Source organism: Electrophorus electricus, chromosome 16, assembly GCF_013358815.1.
Source record: "Electrophorus electricus isolate fEleEle1 chromosome 16, fEleEle1.pri, whole genome shotgun sequence".
Taxonomy (NCBI): Eukaryota; Metazoa; Chordata; class Actinopteri; order Gymnotiformes; family Gymnotidae; genus Electrophorus; species Electrophorus electricus.
This window is the reverse complement of record NC_049550.1, coordinates 14,749,632-14,771,626: the sequence shown is the minus strand read 5'-3', so window position 1 is coordinate 14,771,626 and position 21,995 is coordinate 14,749,632. Positions and strand designations below refer to the sequence as shown.

Sequence of the window (21,995 nt, the reverse complement as noted above, 5' to 3'; positions counted from 1 at the left end):
CAGAAGAATCCGTCAGAATTTCACTCTTGTGAAGTAACGCAGAAATGAAGTGGAATGTGGTACTGATATAGTGTGACATTAAGTGCAAGATATTTCATATTGACCAGAAAATTTCTGCATTGAAATCTGATCAAATTAAACAATTCCAATAAAACGACAGTATGACATTTTATAAATGCATAAATAAATAGCTGGTAATTAAAGTGCAGGGTGTTTTTTTCTGATGAATTATGCATAAACTCAGGCATAGAGGGAGAAACATCAATTTTGTTCAATCAAATTATCTTTGAACTGAGCAGCTAACCTCTACAAAAGGTATATGTTTGTGTGTCTGCCCTGTATGCTGTACAGAAATATACACAGTTATATAGACAGATAGATACAAAAATGTATTGATTCTTGAGGAAACTGCAGATAGCAGAAATGCAGCTCTAGTTTCAAAGTCTAGTCATTAGGGAGCTGGCTTGCTAGTTGACATTTGTTGCCAAATAATGGAATTTAAGCAGCATGACGTGTGTGTGTGCATGTATGCACATGTGTGTATGTGCTGGGATGTTTGGGGGGAGCCATATTGGTCCTTAAAAGAAGAATGAGAAATGTGATTATAAAAAAAAAATAAAAAATCTTCACAGCATTCTTCATTGCGCTGTGAAGCTCAAATGACAATGTTCATGAGAACAGAGAGCCTAGGTTGAACTCAGCGATAAGTGTATATAAGTGTGGGGTGTGCACATGTGTTTATATCTGTTTGTGTTTGCACAACATTATTCTGGACTAGAGGTGCAAAGAGTATGCACTTAGGAAGCATGCTTATCTTGGGAGGTTAGCTGTCCTTACTTTGTGAAATTCCATTAAAACCCTTGCACCTCTTTGCCTCACTCCCCAGTGTTACACAACCACACTACTGGGAAAGGGAGAGGGGCAGGCTGTTGTGGAGTTGGACCACAGAAGAGAGGGGTGTGTGTGCGAGGTGTGTATAAAAACTTTGGTTCTGCCCTGTATCAGGCACTTGTGAATACAGAGGCTGGGTCAGACAAACAGGATGCATGTGGACCTGCTGTGGCTAACAGCTACACTTCTCTCCTTCCCCCTGCTTACACTATGTGACCCGCTGTAAGTATTCTGTCTCCGCACACACATAAAATAACAGTAAAAGGAAAAATTATGAAACGCATAAGAAATAACTGTGATTTAAATACATAATAATGTTTCCTTGAGGAACAATTAAAAAGCATTATTTGTGGAAGATATTAAGGGAAGTACAAATTCTATTCAAAAAGATTATGTAAATCTATACAATCATATACAAGAACTAGGTAGTTTGGCACTGAGATTTTTTTTCAGCATTCAGATGAAAAATGTTGCTTCATTAAGCTCCTTTGTCATTGTTACATACAGATGAAAAATATTTTCCAACGCAAATATTTCCCTTGCTTTGCATCACGCTGAAAATAGTTTTAGGTCAAGGATTAAATTCGTTATAAATCCAGGATGCACCTTACAAACACCTACAGGTAGTTTAGCATTTTGTGATTCGAGAACTCTGAGGGCGTCGCTTCGACTGCGAGCTCCGTCAACAAACATCAGTGATTCTTGTCGACACTGACAGGTTCTTCACTTAACCCTATATGTTGTGATTATACAGGTGTTTGAGTTAAACATATGGTGTCAAAACAGTTTTGAAAAATAAAGTAAAAGTTCTATTCATGCAGGATCTTAATAAAAATGCTAATAATTTTGGATAAATTATTAAATAAAAACCGTTCTTCTGTAACTGAAACTCCATTAGAGGTCTAAAGACAACAAAAGTAAAAAATATTACATTAACCTAAGATAGCACAGCTGTGCAGAAAATCTCCCCATGTAAGAAAAACATTCAAATCAGTTCAAAATGATTTACACATCTACATATAAGACAACAAAAACAAATTACAAAGAAAAAGAAAAACTTTGCTCCCCTTTTATGTCTTTGCTCTGCCAGCTTCATCATGTCTGCCCCAAACCTGCTGAGAGTGGGTGGCCAGGAGAAAGTGTTTGTGGAGGCACAGGATTATACTGGAGGAGACCTACTTGTGAAGATCACAGTGAAGGACTACCCACGGAAAACACTGGACCTAATATCCAAATCAGTGGTCCTCAAATCTTCTGAACACTACCAGGGTCTTGTGGACATTAAGGTTAGTGCTACACAGGCATGGATCAAATGTAAATAGTGCTAATTTTGTCTACCATACATTATGTGTGTGCTGAGGTACAGGGGCAAACAGATCAGTGGTCAAGGTGGTGAAGGGTGGTCATGTGTAGTCCTTTAAACGTAATGGAGCTGTAATTTCAACTGTCAGACAGCTTCCCAAATATCAAGCTTAGTTTCATGGTACTCTTGTGTCCTGTTGATTCAGTAACATGGTCATTGACACTGTCATCAAAATTTACCTTTATGGTTTAAGTTCAAACACATCCCAAAAGTGTGAAATGCTACTGGATTATTAATGAACTATGATGCCCTATAAAGTTCTGAAGTGACTAAGCAGGTCTCCTTTCTATGGTTCAGATCCCTCATAACAGGGACTACTTCAGCGATGACCCCCTGGAGAAGCAGTATGTGTACCTACATGCACAGTTTCCCTCGTGTCTGCTGGAGAAGGTGGTCATGGTTTCCTTCCAGTCAGGCTACATATTCATTCAGACAGACAAGTCCATCTACACACCCAGCAGCACAGGTATACCAGTCTTGACACAACAACAAAATGATAAATGCTGCCTCCAAATGGCCAAACTGTAAACTGTTTGGATGCAGCCAAAACATATCAAATCAAACCATGCTGAGGCTGGACCCGCATCCTTTCATGAATGAAAGCAACAAACAAATTAACTCACAACTAAATAAATGAATGGATGGATGAGTAAACAAACAAATAAACAAATTCTGACTTCATAAAGCTGAATATGAATATTGTGCATCACAGCTGTTAATCAAGATTTATCATCAACTTCTGGTTTAAACTCAACTGACCTGTACAAATCAAACTGGCCCTAATGGGTTTATATATATCTTCCTCTTCCAGTTCAATACAGGATCTTCTCAGTGACTCCTGATCTGCAGCCTCTGGACCAGAGTGGAATCTCAGTTGAAATCATAGTAAGCCCTCAAATAGCAGTTATGCAGAAATTTCCTAGATGTCAGTTAATGTCTGTTTTCATGATCATGTGACTGAAACAGGTTCAGCATAACAGACCATATAATTCAGCTAATCATAAAGAAGAAAGAAAGAAAAAACAGTAAAATAAATTTCACTATATTAAACAACTTATTTTAGTATAAAAAATATAAATGTCATATAGGATTTTTTATGATACCATTGCATCTTCGTGGCTGATTTTAAGTCAGTCTTTGAGTGGTGAATCAGAAGAGAGTGCAGTGAGATATTTGTATGGGAGGAGAATTTAATTGGGATAGAGTAGAGCCAAGCAGAGGAGGTGGGTTAGATATTGTGTTTATATTTAACAGGACATCTGAGCATGGGCTTTATTACTGTATAATATGATATCAATATAGTTGGGTATTTGTGAAATTATTAAGCAAAGTTCTCCTAAATTATAAATAACAATATATAATTCCATTTTTCAAGAATCATCAAGGAATTACAATTCATAGGGATACAATCTTCGCTAAGCAAGGGACTCTGACTGGAAAATACAGTATCCCTGACATTGCCAGGTTGGTCTGTTGCAGTAATGCATCTGATAGTACATGTAGTGACAATAACATAATTCTAAATGCTTTTCCATCTTTTCCATCACAGTGAGATTTCCATGGAACTAATTTTATGAAATCATATTTTTAAAGAGCTAGTTGTCTGTATGGTCTCTCAGATGAGATTTTTAGTTTGACATGAAATTTCTTTTTTCTCTCCAAAGTTCTGGAATATGGTCTGTGGCAGCACGGTTCAAAAACACCCCACAAAAGAACTTCACTGCTGAATTTGAAGTTAAAGAATATGGTGAGACTCAGGTCTTATATTCAGACAAATAACATCCTGCTTGTTGGATCGCTACACATGTAATAACTTGTGTGTTGGTTTGCAGTGCTGCCGACCTTTGAGGTCACCTTAACCCCATCCAGGTCTTTCTTCTATGTTGATGATAACGATCTTAATGTGGACATAAGTGCCAAGTAAGAGTTAGTTATCTATCATTCAAAACTTTTAGAACTAAATTTAACACCTTACTTTGACAGAAAAGTATGGTTCAAGCATAATGGCTTGTATTTGTGGCTGTATATTCTGTGTATGTTTATACAAGATAGACAATGCTTGTTCTTACATGATTGTAATTGCTAGAGAGCACTGCTGTTTGTGAGGGTGTAACTAGTGTGTATTGTGTGAAGGTACTTGTTTGGAAAGAAAGTGGATGGAAGTGCGTTTGTGGTGTTTGGCGTGATACAAGGTGACAGCAAGACAAGTCTGCCAGCTTCTTTAAGTAGAGTACAGGTGAGCTTCACAGAACATTTTATTCAGAAAGTGCACCATATACTTGCTGTATAACAGTCTAATTCTAACATAAAACTAACATCTTTTTTTTAGTTTTAATTTTTAAAATCTCATGGTTCTAAAGAGAGCTCATACATTATGGTTCGGTTTGTACAACCTATATGTAGGTGAGATGGCAAACTAAAAAAGAATATGTGTGTTAATTTATATGACATTCTAGATCACTAATGGAGAGGGTGATGCAACGCTGACAAAAGCGATGATCCAGAAAACTTTCCCAGATTTTCACAAACTAGTTGGAAGCTCTATATACATATCTGTCAGTGTTTTAACAGATACCGGTAAGAGTCATACAGCAGTGTGTTTGTGGGCATCCCTCCATACCTAATTCAAATGGACTCATATGTTTTACTTTTATCATTTTTATCATTTTTTCTTTCATTTTTATGTAACCCTTTATGTTTAATAATTTAATTAATGCTAATTAGTATAAAGGATAAGTGTGTGTGTGTGTGTGTGTGTGTGTGTGTGTGTGTGTGTGTGTGTGTGTGTGTGTGTGTGTGTGTGTGTGCGCATGTTTCAGGTAGTGAAATGGTGGAAGCACAGAGGAGAGGCATTCAGATTGTGACATCACCCTACACCATCCACTTCAAAAGAACCCCAAAATTCTTTAAACCTGGAATGTCTTTTGATGTTACGGTATTATGCATGCAGTTTTTTTAAACAATACATCAGTATGTACTTTAAATTTTATGTTTATCCTGCGATACGAAACCTGATTCAGCCAATAAAGGGCTTTATAACAGATTAATTGTACAGGAATGTTTAATGAATAACAACATTGGAGTGTTCTGTTATAGTGACATATACTGACAATGACAACCCTTATAATTTGTATTTGTTTGTATTTAGAACATGACCCTTGCATTTTACATTTGGTAAATGCCTATGATCTGTAATGAAATAGTGTTCCCAACCTGTATAAATTACCCTTTGAAGAATATTGAGCATACTGTGTGTATAACAAATGTATATTTATTTGTGATTTGCAAAGGTTTATGTGACAAATCCTGATCAGACACCTGCTGAAAATGTGGACGTGGAAATCCATCCTGGACCGGTACTGGGTGACACCAAAGCCAACGGCATGGAAAAGTTCACAGTCAATACTCAGGGAGGAGCCAAGAATCTACCAATCACTGTGAGTCAGGCAGGGTTTCAAAGTGTTGAGTTTCTAAATCACGGAAGGAAGAGCATATTCATACAAAAACCTCTCATACCAAAAACAAGAATAAGCATATGTTAAAACCCTCAATTATAATGTTTGTAAGCACAGGATGTTAGGATCTTTTTATTTATCTTCACTTTGATGTAAAATATTTAAATTTTGCTGTATTATAATAGCATTCTGAAAAATATAAATCTGGAATGCTTTTGTTGACTTACAGGTAAAAACCAAAGACCCACGCTTATCTGATGGCAGACAGGCTATAAACCAGATGACTGCTCTACCCTACACTAGCAAAGGAGGATCCAGTAATTACCTTCACATTGGCATAGCTACTTCAGAACTGGTGATTGGTGATCAGATGAAAGTCAATCTGAATTTTGGCAAGAGCCCAGGTGTCCAAAATCAAGATTTCACTTACTTGGTTGGTACTGCTTCTGCACACAGGCATGCTCTATACACACATACTCCTTACAAACACAGCCACAAGATAATAAAGAAACAGTATATAATAAAGAAACAGGAAATAGTGTTTTTGCAGTGCATGTAAGATATTTAGGTTAATACCTTGAGCAGAAAATAAGTAAATGCATCTTAGGGTTAAGGGTGTCTCAGCTAACCATGTCTTCTACCTATATGCTTTTCTTTGTTCCCCAGATCCTCAGTAAAGGTCAGATTGTGCAAGCAAATAGGTTTAAGAGACAAGGGCAGTCTCTTGTGACTCTGTCAATGCCTGTCACCAAGGACATGGTGCCCTCATTTCGGGTGGTGGCGTATTACCATGTGGGATCATCTGAGGTGGTGTCCGACTCAGTCTGGGTTGACGTGAAGGACACTTGCATGGGAAAGGTAGGTCAATTACCATGTTTCATAATCACAAGAATGAAAAAGTTCAACAGATGGAGATGGACAATCTAGTCTAAGGTTGAGCAAATCTTGCAATGTCCGGGCCACAGTGCAGCAGTTACAGATATGTTTAACCAAAAACACAAATGTGATAAATTCCCAGGGTGAGTGCTTTCCTTCCCCAAAGCAGGAGTTGTTTCCCATAATCAGCCTTGTTTCTTTGGATTTTCAGAGCATATTCATAGCTTTACTGATAGTAAAACTGTTGTGAAGTGAGTGGTTGTGATATCAAAAGCATTTGAAACTCATGACTCAGAATTTTCCTTACATACTTGTTCAATACCTAGCACCTTTCTGTTAAATATTTTATTTAAGGGGCCTACCTAAAGAACAGTTATATCACAATATTATCATAGGTAGCCGATATAAACAAAATAATTAAAATATATATCTAAATAAGGGCAATAAGTGGCACATTCACCATAATTCACAATTCACCATCCCTCAGAATAACTTAAAGTTGAGGTTTAAAATCTTCCATTATATTTAGTTTATGTCTCTTTCTTTTCATTTTAATCTAGTTGGAATTGAGTGCACAAGACCCCAAGAGTGCCTATGAGCCTGGAGATGAGTTTGTTCTCACGATCACTGGGGACCCAGGTGCCAAGGTTGGGCTGGTAGCTGTGGATAAAGGAGTGTTTGTTCTAAACAAGAACAAACTCACACAGACCAAGGTAAGTAATAACAAATGTGACTTGATATGTATATTTCTTGTATTTTTAATTTGGGTTTGTAGTTTGAGTTTTTATTAAATCTGCGCCAACACAAAAAGCTGCAAAGCATGGAGTTCATATGGCTATGGTTACATTTTTCGATTGAAACATATGCTGAGAAATGATAATGGAGAAACTGTATTGTTTAGCACTCCAGTCCATTTGTGTTCTTGTTTCTCCATATCCATCAACAGATCTGGGACATCATTGAGAAGCACGACACAGGTTGCACAGCTGGCAGTGGTAAAGACAGTATGGGAGTTTTCTATGATGCAGGTCTGCTGTTTGAGTCCGACAAAGCAGGAGGGACCGATTCCAGAACAAGTACTTTCAATAATTTTCTTTCCCAGATGACATTATAAATTGTACAATACAAGAAAACTAATAGGGAATTGTTTTCAAAATTGCTTCCTCAAAATGTCAGCAGTGCAGTTCACATTGATTTCAAACTGGGAGTGTGAAATTCAAAAGTGACAATGACTTGATTTCATCGCTACACCTTTCTCCATACAGCATCTGATTGTCCCGCTCCACTAAAGAGAAAAAGAAGAGCTGAGAGTCTACTACAAATAACTACCACACTTAGTAAGAAGTGCCACTGTTGTTCAGATACTTCCTTGGTTCTGTCAGCAAATGCCTGTTTCTTTCCTGTGTCACAGATCTGAAGATTACTATGGATCTTTAGGTCATTTTTAATTACAATTATGTTCGTTATATCCAAGGGTACATCTTCGCTAACGATCTTCTCTTTTCATCTCCAGCTGGGAACTACAGTGGTGAGCTAAAGAAATGTTGTGCCGATGGTCTTAAGTTAAACAAGCTGGGCTACACATGTGAACGGAGGGCTACGTTCATCACAGAAGGTGCAAAGTGTGTCCAGGCTTTCCTGCACTGCTGCAAGGAGATGCTGATTCGTAGACAGGAAGAGGGGGAGGATGAGATGTACCTGGCTCGCAGTAAGAACCCACTGCTCTGTGTGCTTCTTTGACTTGTGAGAAGTTGCTATAAAAGCTTCAACATGTTGAAGCATTGTGACTCTCCATGAGCATTGCAAGTGCATTTATTTTTCCAGCTATTGTTAAACAATATCCCAAGATAGATTTTTAAAGCCAGTCATGGAATCAAAGAATGAACTTAAATTAGCATCTTATTACCAATTTGTCTTTGAACGTTGGCAAAACCTTATTTCATGTGCTTGTTTGTTCCTTAATGCGCATGTGTTTGCCAATGCTTCCTCAGGTGAGGAAGATGATGGTGCTTACATAAGCTCTGATGAAATTGTGTCACGTACTCAGTTCCCTGAGAGCTGGCTATGGGAGGACCCGGAGCTGCCACCCTGCCAAGGAAACCAGCCATGGTACTTGCAGAAATTGATATAATATTTATTTATATTTTTAGCATTATACATTGCATATGTGATCAAAATTGTTTTTGTAAGGACCTTCTGTACATGGGTGAGAACTGTATGCTGTATGTAGGTGGTATTGATCTGTCCTTACAATGTTATATTGATCTGCTGTTTACTTTTGCTCATTCTTCCAGTGCAACAACAACTCTCACCATGAGAAAAAACTATATGAAAGACTCCATTACTACCTGGCAGGTGTTAGCCATTAGTCTGTCTAAGACCCATGGTCAGTGCTCAGTCCTTCAGCCTATGGCTGTCTGAACAGCTAAACACTCACTCTTGTTGTAAACAATGTTTACAGTAACATTAACCCTTAAACCTTGATGATCTTAAAATAAGACAGAATATGGTGCTTATCTCTCCCCCTTTCTCTCTTTAGGAATTTGCGTAGCTGATCCCTATGAAATGGTAGTTGTGAAGGATTTCTTTGTGGACCTGAAGTTGCCTTACTCAGCAGTGCGCAATGAGCAATTAGAAATCAAGGCCATTGTGCACAACTTTTCAAATAGGAAGCTTAAGGTACATTTCCTAAGCTCACACAAGTGCAGAAGCATTGGCTTTTCTCACTGTATATTGTTTATCAAATTCAGCCTCTAAATCCCATCGATACATCTCACTATGAATGTGCATTTTGTCCTATCAATTCTGCTTCCTATGTCACCAGGTACGATTGGAGTTCTTAGAGACAGAGCACATCTGTAGTACAGCCAGCAAGAAGGGCAAGTTCCGTACAGTAGTTCACATTGACGGCAAGTCCACCAGGTCTGTTCCGTACATAATCATTCCCATGGAACTCGGGGAACACTCCATCGAGGTGAAGGCCTCAGCTTATGACACAACTCTTTCTGATGGAGTGAGAAAGACCCTGAAGGTGGTGGTGAGTAACAGCATTTTTCCAAGATGTAACAGAATAGGTTGAGAATATTTTTCTCATCTGCAGAATTGTCATGGCTTTACACAGGCGTGCTTCATAAGCACTCTGACATCAGTATTGTCCAGTATTGTCCACCAATATAAAATAAAAAGAATTTAACAAAAGATACTGTAAAGCCAGTCTCAGTTTTCTTGTTGAACAATCTCCAGATAATGCTGGAACAAGGACAGTAATATTTTTAAAAATTATGATCACCATTACATTCTCTCCCTCTCACTCAGTCTGAAGGAGTTAAAACTGAAATCCTGGAGAGTAACGAGGTGCTCAGCCCCTCTAAATTCTCTGGTAAACGTTTTCAGATTTCCTGCTATACTTCTATCAATTATCATTATTATGCTATATTTTGTTCAATGTTTGGCAGTGTTCATGTGTACAGACACATTTCTGTCTCACTCTTACACAAACTCTCCCTCACTGAAAGATGGAGTGCAAGTTGTGCATGTGAAAACTGAAATACCAGATGACCAGATTCCAAACACTCCTGCTCACACATACATCACTGTGTCTGGTAAGGAGAATTTTGAATTTTGTGTGCACGGATGAAATAAAGAGGCATGATTTGCTGTCTTAGTTATCCTATGGAGAACAAAGAAAATAAAATGGTGCTGAGGATGAACAGCAGTGCAACGTGGATGTATATTAATGAGCTCAGCATGTTTGTTTTAAAGTGATCGCAGAACAAAGAACAATGGCACCATTTTTAAGAACAATAAAGTCAGCGGTATGTCTGACCCTGGGGAAAACGAGATGATAACGAGATGTCGAGATGTCATGTAAAGAAGAGAGATATAACTTCTAATGTGCACAAATCTTCAAAATCTTCATCTTAAACAAGATAACTGCAAAAATACATAAATAGCATTTAACAATTCTAACTATGCTTAATGGAAATGTCGTGTAGATAAACTTTGCCCCATTAAATAACTATGCCCAGACATTGCAAAGTGTCAAATGTTGATAATTGGGGAGTTATGCAAGCTTATGCTGCTCACTGAATTTCTCTGGAATTTGGCAGAAATTTCACTGCTTGTTCCTTGGTGATAAAACACAACATTGTTCAGGTGAACTGGCAATCGTCCTTCAGGTGCTAGAATCCAGGAATGGGAGTTTCACCTGTTGTTTAACAAGAGGAAATTGATCACCTTTATTTCAGGTCACGTGACTCTCTTCATAAGTTTGCTTGAAAGAACTTGCCAGAAACGCTCTCTTGCCAGAAACGCTGATCAGTAGTTAGCTCAAATGCTCATGTGGCGCCGATGAAGAAAGAGCCAGAGAAAGAGATGATAGCGCACCTCTTTGAAATCTAAAATTGTTGAAGGGAAACCCTTCTGTTGATGAAAGGCATTTACATCTGAGTTCCCTGTGCTGTTGAATACACCCCCTTTCTTCCACTGATGCAAGCTTGGTTTGTGCGTTGCTGGTGGCACTGTCAATTTGGTACCTACAGCCCTTACAATTAGTACAACAGGCAAAACAAGGAAATATATTATGCCCACCATATTGTGCTATTTGTAATCAGCTATAGACAGATCTGATGCTAGCAGTGGTGCAGTTTTAGCCTACTGTTAGTATTCAGTAGATTAAAATCCTGCTCAGACTGAAAATTGGTGACATGACCTAATGTCTATTATATAAGAAAGAAAAAAAGTAAACTGTCATTTCTCCCTCTTATTCCCTTCTCATTTGCTGTCCTGCAGGTCAAGAGGTCAGTCAGACTATCGAGCAGGCCATCAGTGGCAAGTTCATGGGTCGCCTTATTGTGCAGCCCCACGGCTGTGGTGAGCAGAACATGATCTTTATGACCCTGCCCCTCATCGCCACGCACTACCTAGACAGCACAAAGCAGTGGGAGGGAGTTGGCATGAACCGGCGTAGCGACGCCATCAAACACATCCAGACAGGTGAGCATGAAAATCAACCACTTCTCAAGCATGGTATGATATTTTCCAGTGGTCTTTAGGTGCATACAAGCCTTGCCATGTACAATGTATGTCTCCTGGGCTTTGATATAAGATATTAGGAGACACTCTAGCTTTAAATTTCTAGCTAGACAATATTCCAGATATTTTGAATATTACCAAATAGTAATGTCTAGAACCAATGAAAACAGAAATGATATTGGCTACTTTTTCTTATCCAGATACAAAACATTAAATGCATCTAAGATTCAGTGAATTTGTATTTCCTCACCCATTTTGCATGCATGCAGCTGATGTTGCTTCATGAACTAATGGGTTTTAGGTACACTTGTCATATGGTTGTCATATGGTTTACATTTACAGTCCATTATCAGCCACTCTCCACTACTTTCATTGCTTTTCAGTTTCTGTGTACACAATGTATACAGTCTATTTGGCACATATACATGTCATACTATAAAAATGTGTATTTAATATGAAGCATCACATATGTTATAAGTATAATGGCCCAGTCTGGGACTGGGACATCTGCTTGGCCAATTTGGCCACTAGGGAGAGGCACCAAGTAATCAAGGTCAACTAGGTTCACTTGCGCCTGGGGTGAATTACTTAAAGGGAGTTGTCTATTTCAGTGAACAGGAATTCCCAAAATGGCAGTGGTGTTGACACACCAGTGGTTGATGAGCTTGCAGACATATCACTGTTGCAGGCCTTTTCCAGTCCAGTCAAATAAACAGTTAAAATGGAAAATATGCAAAACAACAAAACAAAATTATTTAGCAGTGACAACTATGCAGAAAAATCTTTTGCTTTGTGTCGTTAAGTATTGTTGCGAGTGTGCTAGCTTTGGGAGCCGCTACAGTGTAAGGATAGACACATTTGTAGCTAACCTAGGTAGGTAGTTAAGAAGTCCTCCCCTAGCCAAACTGTTTGACACCACAAAGTTGGTTAGAAACTTTATCTTATTTTGCCCTAAAATGACACCACTTGGTATGTCTCAAACATAGGCTATGTGATTTATATAAAAATATAAGACGTTTTACCAGGCCTGTGATAATCCTTTGAAATGAATCTTAGGGGGAGGTTTTGATACCCTTAAGTATCCTATGGGAACTGACAATTAAGGCTGTTCCATTTACATTTGCAGCATTTGTCAGATGCTCTTATCCAGAGCGACTTACAAAAGTGCTTTGTCATTTACTCATAGAATGCATCCTAGCCAACACAGTAGGTTAGAGTCCAAGATACTATTCAACTAGAATGCTGTTGAAATACAGGGATCAATCCTGATGACAACTATAAGTGCAGTAAACAAGACCCTACAATAAGTACTAGAGTTTCAGTTAATCAACACAGGAGCAGGATTAGTGGTCATTTAAATATTTCACAATTAGATGGGTCTTCAGTCTGCATTTGAAGACTGCAAGGGAGTTTGTTCCACCATCTGGGAGCCAGGAAAGAATAGTCTTGATGATTGTCTTCCATGAGACGTGAAGCATGGTATTTCAAGCCAAGCTGTACTTGAGGTTCAAAGTGCTCAAGGTACAGATTGGACTTTGACCACTGACATCATGTATGAAGGGGCTGGTCCATTTTTTGGTTTTGTAGGCAAGCAACAAGGCTTTAAATCTGATGTAGGCAGCTACTGGAAGCCAGTGAAGGGAACGCAGCAGCAGAGTGACGTGAACTTCAAAAGATTAAAGACCTGCTGCACGTAGAGGTCTGATGGCTCTTAGAGGAAGACCAGCAAGTAGTGAGTTGCAGTAGTCTATCTTTGTGATTACAAGAGACTGCACAAATACCTGGGCAGCTTCCTGCGAGAGAAAGGGCTGAATCCTGTGTATGTTACAAAGGAGAAATCTGTAAGACTGGGTCAGATTTGAAAGATGAGTTGAGAACAACTGATTGGACAAACTTATGCTCAGGCTATAAGCAGCTTCAGATAGTGATACCAGGGAATTTGCAAAGGAAACTGTGATGTTATTGTAAGAACTAAGAGTTCCTGGGATGTACAAAAGCTCAGTTTTACTGGGGTTGAGCTTAAGGTGGTGGCTGTCATCCATGATTCAATGTCAGTCAAGCATGCTGAGCTACATCTGAAAACCTGCATGTCGGAGAATGCAAAAGAAATAATTAATTGAGTGTCATCAGCATAGCAGTAGTAGGAGAAGCCATGAGAAGATATTACATCAGCAAGAGAATGAGTATACAAAGAGAAGAGAACCTAATACTGAGCCTCTGGAACACCGGTCTATATGGATTGTATGTGGATCCTCTTCATGCTTCCAGATAGGACTAAAATCATTTCGATGCAGGGAAGTCACACCAAGGCTGGAGAGAATGGAAAGGAGAATGTTGTGGTTTCCTGTGTCAAAGGCTGCTGAAAAGTCAAGAGAGAATCAAGAGATGACAGTTTGGCAGCTTTGGCAGAATGAAGTTTCTCTATCACTGCTATGAGTTGAATGTGCCCGTGTGTAGCCAAACTGATTGTGATCATGGAGCTAGTTCTGGATGAAGAAAAGAGATAATTGATTGTAAACTGCTCGTTCAAGAACTTCTGAGAAGAAAGAAAGAAGTGATACCAGTCTGTAACTGGTTATGTTCACGCCATGCAACATTTAATGGTTTTTAAGGAATTACTTGCATGAAAATCAATAGTTAAGGGGAAAAGGTGTATAACTATTTCCCTTTAAAATCCTTAAGGTAAAACTTAAGTAATACTTAAGATTACGTAATGATAAGATGATAAGATATTTTATGCAAATGGTCACTGAAGTCTTTCATAATATGCACAATGGCTCCTTTTACCCCAGTGTGACTGATAAAATAGTCCCCTTATCTTTCTCTCAGGTTACGAAAAAGAGTTGACTTTCCGTAAACAGGACGGCTCATATGGTGCTTGGATCAACACACCCAGCAGCACATGGTGAAAATCCGCACCTGCAAAAGAGGACTCCAGTCCTCTTCTCTTCCATTATATTATACTCACCACTCATTTGTTCATTATTCACTGCTTTCATTTCTGTTGGATTTGTCATGAAGGCTGACTGCATATGTAGGCAAAGTCTTTGCACTGGCCAGTGATCTCGTTGCCATCCAGGAAAACGTTCTCTGCAGCGCTCTCAAGTGGCTCATTCTGAACACGCAAATGCCAGATGGCATGTTTAAAGAGGGCGCGCCTGTGTATCACGGAGAGATGGTCGTAAGTTCAGATCCATCTTTGGCTTTCGGTTGAATATATTTGCATTATTTCAGTAAAATCCCATGGAAAAGGTTTTTCTGTGTGATTTCAGGGTGATGTGCGAGGGAAGGATTCTGATGCATCATTGACAGCATTTGTTGTCATTGCCTTGCAAGAGGGCCACAAACTCTGTGCCAAAGCAGTCACTGTAAGCCAGACTGATATGTGATGTGATTTGATTGTGGTTTGGAATGAAATGTGAGAACTTATGTTTTACCTCGGTATTTATTTGTCTTTCTGTATTTGATTCTTGTTCATAATTTAGAGTCTTCCAGAAAGCATGAAGAAGGCCATCGAGTATCTGGAACATAGAATTCCCACTTTAACCAATCCATATGCTATTGCCATGACTTCCTACGCCATGGCCAATGCTGACAAATTCAACAAAGACCTCCTAATGAAGTCTTCTGCTGAAGGTCAATCCATTTCTTAAAGTTACTGTTTAAGTTATAATCAACAGTAAAATATTTATATAACTTAGAAGTTATTAACATTTTGTAACAAAGCTTTACAGCAGTTGCCTTTTGGAACAAGCTTTGAGACCACCCTTCTATGGTTCTCTATATTCTGTCACATGAACAGATGGTTCTTACTGGCAAGTTCCTAGAGGGCTCCACTTCTCCCTAGAGGCCACGGGCTACGCCCTGCTGGCTCTGGTGAAGGCAAAGGAGTTTGACGCAGCAGGGAAAGCAGTGCACTGGCTCAATAAGCAAAGCAGCCCGTATGGGGGTCACGGCACCACTCAGGTAGGCACACACAGGGGTCGTCCCACGCTAAAACCGGGCACTCTTTTCAATGGCAAATGGCTTGGATAATTTACTTAGAGTTGGAGTGAGTAATATTGCACAAAGTATAAGAAAGGTGAAAACATTGTGCATTATAGCAGCCTATTCCTGTGACAAGGGCGGCAGAGAGGAAGCGAGAGAGGAAGAGAGAGGCGAAGTTCCATTTACAAGTTCTTTATTGTTCATACTTTCCACGTGGCGTCGAGTCTAGTGGGTAGGTAGGAGCGGAGTAGCTTCTCTCCAGTAGGCTCTCGTGGTTCGGCTACTAATGTACAGCCCTGTCCTTCTGAACCTGTGGGTGTATAAATAAGCGTGCAGGTCAATGAGATGCAGGTGTCTCCTGTCAGAAGTGTGTGACACGGTCCTGGTCCTGCAAGAGCGTGTCCCCCTCTTTTGGGTGCCGGTCTACCGTGACAATTCCAAACATTTTCAAATTCAAATGTAAATTTGAAAATGTTAATTAATGCTGTGTTTACAATTGCATTTCCCATGTGAGAGTGCATTATTTAATGCAAAACACATATTTGCATTCGCATTCCTGTGTGCAATGGAGATGACAATTTTAGAATGACAAAAAAAGTCTTTTGACATTTCATTGTCATAATCTTAATGCTATAACTCTGACACAAGAAATAATCATGCATTTGAAATTGCATTTCCTCACTGTCTTGCTTCAGATCTGTCAAAATGAAAATCAATAATCACATTACAGTGCTTGTGTCAAGCTTCCAAACAGGCCAAATTGTGGTTCAAAACGTGTCCATGTCACATGACTATGGCAAAGCGAAGCTTCTGTTGCATGTCACCCGATTCAAGAGGTGGCGCACAGTACCTGTCACACGTTTGATTGACATTGTCTGAAACAAACCTGATCAGACAGTTGTCTAAACTGCAAACTTCACGAATGCTTAAAAGCCAAGCAAACATATCCCAACTATGAGGGGTATTGTGAGAAGAGAGATTTTGAAAAATAGCGACAGAGTGACATCGCAATTGCGATTTAGTGATAGGCTAGATATAAGATTAATGATAGGACATTGACAGGACAGTGAGAGCCTGTGAGTGATAGTTGGTAGAGACGTAGTGACATTAATAGACAGATAATGTATATTTTCCAAGCCTGGGGAGGTAATTGGAGGGTTGGGGGAGAAGCCAACTCAGGCCCAAAACAGCAGAAGATCTATTTTTGAATAAATATAGCATGCACCATTTAAGTAGCATTTTCAAATTTGAATTTGAAAAATGTCCAGAATTTGCTCCCATGGTTTCAGGTTTTTAAGCAAATGCAGTTCAGTTTACATAAGCCTGGAAAGACTGGAAAAGGTATGGAATATTTTTTAAAAATGGAAGTGGAAACTATCTATCTGAACAACAGAATTAGTTTAGTGCATGTTAAGTTCCTTTATCGGTAGGCCTGAAAAGGAAAACTGCAAATGATACTTCAAATGATTGGATATGGAACTAATTTTGATGAGGATTTAGTTTACTCAAAAACTTGAATAAGAAAGTAAATCCATCATAGACGAAAATGTATCCCTGCATATTTTCTGTTTTTGCTGGTCACCTAGGCAACCATCATAGTGTTCCAAGCTGTAGCTGAGTACTATAAAGAAGTGAAGAAAATTCAGAATATGGATTTAGATGTGGAGGTGTCTGTGTCTGGACGGAGTAGATCCAATAGATGGATTTTCAAAAGAGAGTCTTCACACCTCACACGTTCAGATAAGGTAAATCATATATTTTAACCCATATCTTAAGTTTTTAAATCAATTTACATATTTGATGTGACTGTTAGATGGTAAAAACTTGATTTGATGTTTAAGCCTGTTTAGTTTTATAATACAAATGCCCAGTATATTAAAGATTTTTTATGTTCGTATTGGTTTCTTGAAGACTTGAAGGGCTTATTCACATGCACTTCCATAGGTTCAACTTAAGCAAAACTTTACTGTCACTGCAAAGGGAACTGGTGTAGGATCTCTCCAAGTAAGTATTCACAAATGCTACATAAACCTATTTTATATATATATATATATATATGAATTTATGGTTGCATTTATTAATAGACAGACAATCACATATTCCTCTTATAAGCTTTTAAGCGCTATAGTGCACTTTTCTTTTAATTAATAATAATTAATTATTCTGTCTATCTTTTATTTCATCACTTTGTTTAATTAGATTTGATGCACTTATCTTTTATTACTTATTTGAATTAAACCTTTATTTCTAATTAATGTTTCATTTTTCATGAAATGTACCATAGTTCATTTTAAATTTAACTAAACTTTATTTAACTAAATTTAAATTAATTCTATTTGTATTGTTTTCTTTCTTATGTTTGGCAAAAACGTTCCCAGGCTGAAAGATCACGGGCTGTAATAAGCTTCTTCTGTATTTTATGTGAATGAAATGTGTATGAATGTGTATGAAAAGTGTATGAAAAGTGCCATACAAATAAATTGCCTTGCAGGTTTTGACCTTATACTACGCTAGGCCCATTGAGAAGCAGAGTGACTGCAAAAAGTTTGAGTTAACTGTTAAGCTGGAAAAGCAAAATGACGGTAAAGCCCCATTTCTTTGCTCTACGCCAACTTTGGTTCTTGTTGCAACCCCAAATCAAGGTAATGAAAATGTCCTTGGTTGAGGCTTCTGTTATGTTTTTCTCTTTTCAGTAACATATGCAGGAGCCAAAGAAAGCTATTTGCTCACCATTGAAACCTTGTAAGTATATCATACCAATCTGTTTATATCTTTCTTTGCATTAAGCAGATATGACATTTTAGAATAAATAAAAATTTACCTTTTCAAGATTGTAAAAATGTGAACATAAAATTGTGTTATTCAATTAATCTGTTACAGCTACAGGGATCCAAACAGAGATGCCACCATGTCTATTTTGGATGTTGGCTTGCTGACAGGCTTTGTGGTAGATGAACACGATCTGACAGATGTAAGAAAAGTCTAACATGTGAAATGACTGAAATTTGAAATCTTATAGCACTATCAGTATTAATTCTTTGTAAATTAACATAATGGAAATTATATATTTAATGTATTTTAGACGTAAGAGCTAATTATTTTCTTTAAAACATGGGTATTTAAAATTTGTAATTTTTAATTTTTTTTATGGCAATTAGCTGACATTATTAAGTAGAAATAGCAAGATACTGTGTAAAAATTCCAAGTTTCCACTTCAAAATAGCAAACTATTGCATCAAAATGTCACTGAAAAAAAAGGATTTGAAAATAATGAGATAGTATGATGAAATAATGACAGCCCCTCAAAATAACCTGATTACAAGAAATTACATCATCCTTCGAAATCTTTTTTCACCGCCAGTTCAGGACTGTCATACTTTTGCCTGCAGATGCAGTTTTGTTAAAAGCAATTCTGGTTATTTTTATATTACTCATCAACACACTAATCATATTTAGAATCAGTTATGTAATTTGTATTTAAGTAAATGCTTCTAAACAACCTTAGAGTTGACTAGGCATCACATCAACAATTAAATAGCTAAAGTTAATTTTAGCTTAATGTAAGAGTTATATGAGCTAGCATGAAGTATAAAAATAATGTCAGAAGTTGTAAACTGATAAATGTGTGAGTCAAAGGTTTGTGGATGTTTGCTGGATTGTAATTTTTATGAGTATCTATATTTAAACACTCCACATGTCAGGAGACTATTTCCTTAAACTTTCCTGAATTTTACTAAATGTTTGGAACACAAATGCAAATGCTGGTTATACAAAAGAATCTGCATCATTTCCAATTTTCAGTTTAACTTCTTCACATCTTGTTTGTTTCCACTTATAGCATTTTGTGTACTGTAGGAAATTACTTTTATAATTAGTTAAAAATTAACCTATAAAAACATAAAACTGATTGTGGAGGAAAAATTACAATATACTTAAATGGCATACAACAATAATTTTCTTTTTTTCCTATGCTTATTATTAGCTAACAACTGGAAAAGATCGATATATTTCGAAGTTTGAGATGGATAAACAGCTTTCGGAACGAGGTTCCCTCATCATATATGTAGATAAGGTACAATTTGAAACAGTCCATTGACATTTTGTCATTATTTAGATTATAATTACAAAATGAATTACTTTCCAACATTGATTTGCTGCTTCTGCCCAGATATCTCATGGACTGGTAGACAAGTTTGCTTTCAAAGTGCACAAGGTCACAGAGGTGGCAATGCTTCAACCTGCTGCTGTTAGTGTGTATGAGTATTACTCTCCAGGTATGTTAAAACACACACACACACACTCTCTCTCTCTCTCTCTCTCTCTCTCTCTCTCTCTCTCTCTCTCTCTCTGTCTCTCTCTCCCTCTCTCTCTCTGTCTGTTATGTTTGTTTCTTAATGTCTTTGATAATATCTATGATACAATATGTGTCTTTCTCCTTCACACACACATTATCTGTGGACTAAGCAAATAATCCACAGATTATTTGCTTTTTATCTCTTTTTGTCTCTCTTTCACACATACACACACAAATTATTGTGTTTTCACAGGGGACCAGTGTGTAAAGTTCTACCATCCTGTAAAGAAAGGTGGTGCTCTAAGCAGACTGTGCAATGACCAGGAAGGCCTCTGCCAGTGTGCTGAAGGTGCATGTACAGATAAAATGGCATGGCAAACAAAAACAATAGAAGCATGATTTGTGCTACTTATGTTTGTGACAATTCCAAATTATGCCTTTGAAGCATTCCACTTTTACATCATTACCTTTGTAAATTTGCCTACTATGTAAGAAGGACAAATATAAAACCATAATATCTAAATATCCTTAAACAGAAAACTGCAGTGTCCAGAAGAAAGATAAAATTATTGATGATGATCGGGACAAAAAAGCATGTGAAGCTGGCATGGACTACGGTAAACATCTAGAACTCTGTGTGTCTGTGATATTTGTAAACCAGATATCATTGTGACATACATGCACACAAAATGTGTTTAAATATACTGGATCAAGCTTGTATTGTGAATAAGTGAAGGAATGATGTTCATTCTCATTTGTGCCCTTTCCAGTTTACAAAGTCAAAGTGGAAAGTATGAATCTCACCCCACAAACACACTACTACAAGATGAAGATTGAAGAGGTCCTGAAAGAAGGTATGACTTCCTGTTTGCCATAAAAAGCAGCAAAGTGAAGTACCTGATCATGGAATGGTACAAATATCTTAAACAGTATGTACACCTGGGTCACATATGCCTGAGAGAAAAAGTATGTTAAAAATGGCTTGAAAATTAGATGATGATCTTGATCATGTGTGTTCGACTGGGGAACACTTCAAAGTGTGTAGGGCAATGGGGCACCATGTTTGGAGCTGATATTTTCACATTGATATGTGTTCTGTAGGAACTGATGCAGGTGTGGAAGGACAGCTGCGAACCTTCATGGGTCATGCCAACTGCCAAGAATCATATGGATTTGAGGAGGGCAAGACCTACCTCATCATGGGCCGAAGTGTTGATTTACCCAGGGTTGAAGGAAGGTACTGATATATTTGTGTGTAGGCATATATATTAATGTGTTTCAGTGTGATCTTATTGTTGGTGCTGAGTGGTGTTAACCGTATGTGGGGGTCCTCATTTGCAGACTGCAGTACATCCTGGGCGAGCAGACTTGGATTGAATACTGGCCCACGAGTGAGGAAGGACAAACTACAAAATACAGAGATAGATACACTGGCATCATTGGGCTTTCTCAGACTCTTTCTGACTTTGGATGCACTACATAAACATGTTTGATTAAAAGCAATTAATAAATTCCACCATTTTTCTATTGAATAGTCAAAATAAATGAAGTACATCTTTGCTTTTCTTATTTCCGTAACTCCAGATTTGTCACCATTTACTCAATAAACCCATATCACATTTACTCCAAATAATACATATTTCTGTCTTGCCTGATGTAAAGCATTCAAGAGAAACATTAAATAAATTTACAGAAAATGTTGTCAAACGTTTTATTGCATTTTTAAAAAATCCTTTTTATACTGTTTGGGGAGTTTGTTGTTAAACATAATGTGGTGTCTAGATTAAAAATCCAGAAAGACTGGCATGCTAAATCTGCACATTCTGACCTTTTTTCTGAATTCTGAATTCTTTGTTTAGTAAGTTTTCAAAGAAATTGATACCACAAAGTAAGTTAAAGTTTTCCCATCTAGTATTTAAATATTAAATATGTAATTCCATGATGTTTATAATAAAATGAATATCAGGATTTAAAATGAAATTGGTTTGAGAGCCAGTTTTTCAACAGTGTAGGTCAGTGGTATCCAAATCTGGACTTCGAAATATAAATTAATTTCTGGATTTTGTAATCACTAGGAGCTGTCAGAAGAGATAAA

At 37.7% G+C, this 21,995-nt stretch overlaps 1 protein-coding gene across 1 annotated transcript; it reads left to right on the top strand.

Annotated features, from left to right (window-relative positions):
• The first annotated feature begins 1,029 nt into the window (after nucleotides 1-1,029).
• LOC113591926 (complement C3-like) lies at nucleotides 1,030-21,601 on the top strand. Its single transcript, XM_035534532.1, has 41 exons — nucleotides 1,030-1,113; nucleotides 1,982-2,177; nucleotides 2,552-2,720; nucleotides 3,066-3,139; nucleotides 3,630-3,718; nucleotides 3,919-4,001; nucleotides 4,087-4,174; nucleotides 4,388-4,490; nucleotides 4,711-4,831; nucleotides 5,074-5,189; nucleotides 5,545-5,691; nucleotides 5,939-6,142; nucleotides 6,376-6,567; nucleotides 7,146-7,298; nucleotides 7,532-7,661; nucleotides 7,851-7,922; nucleotides 8,099-8,293; nucleotides 8,577-8,694; nucleotides 8,880-8,971; nucleotides 9,125-9,264; nucleotides 9,410-9,622; nucleotides 9,901-9,964; nucleotides 10,101-10,187; nucleotides 11,377-11,580; nucleotides 14,449-14,524; nucleotides 14,641-14,800; nucleotides 14,892-14,987; nucleotides 15,105-15,255; nucleotides 15,422-15,585; nucleotides 17,193-17,351; nucleotides 17,551-17,610; nucleotides 18,098-18,188; nucleotides 18,300-18,348; nucleotides 18,487-18,577; nucleotides 19,589-19,678; nucleotides 19,775-19,880; nucleotides 20,154-20,249; nucleotides 20,437-20,517; nucleotides 20,671-20,754; nucleotides 21,002-21,137; nucleotides 21,242-21,601. Exons 1-41 carry the CDS (start codon nucleotides 1,043-1,045, stop codon nucleotides 21,381-21,383), a joined length of 4,953 nt encoding a protein of 1,650 aa, XP_035390425.1. The 5' UTR covers nucleotides 1,030-1,042; the 3' UTR covers nucleotides 21,384-21,601.
• The last annotated feature ends 394 nt before the right edge of the window (nucleotides 21,602-21,995 follow it).

Excerpts from the sequence above, each read along its gene's own strand:
- LOC113591926 (XM_035534532.1), top strand. The coding sequence starts at position 1,043 with ATGCATGTGGACCTGCTGTGGCTAACAGCTACACTTCTCTCCTTCCCC. Across the intron at positions 2,178-2,551 it reads AGGGTCTTGTGGACATTAAG|ATCCCTCATAACAGGGACTA; the intron begins GTTAGTGCTACA and ends TCTATGGTTCAG. Across the intron at positions 14,801-14,891 it reads TGTATCACGGAGAGATGGTC|GGTGATGTGCGAGGGAAGGA; the intron begins GTAAGTTCAGAT and ends GTGTGATTTCAG.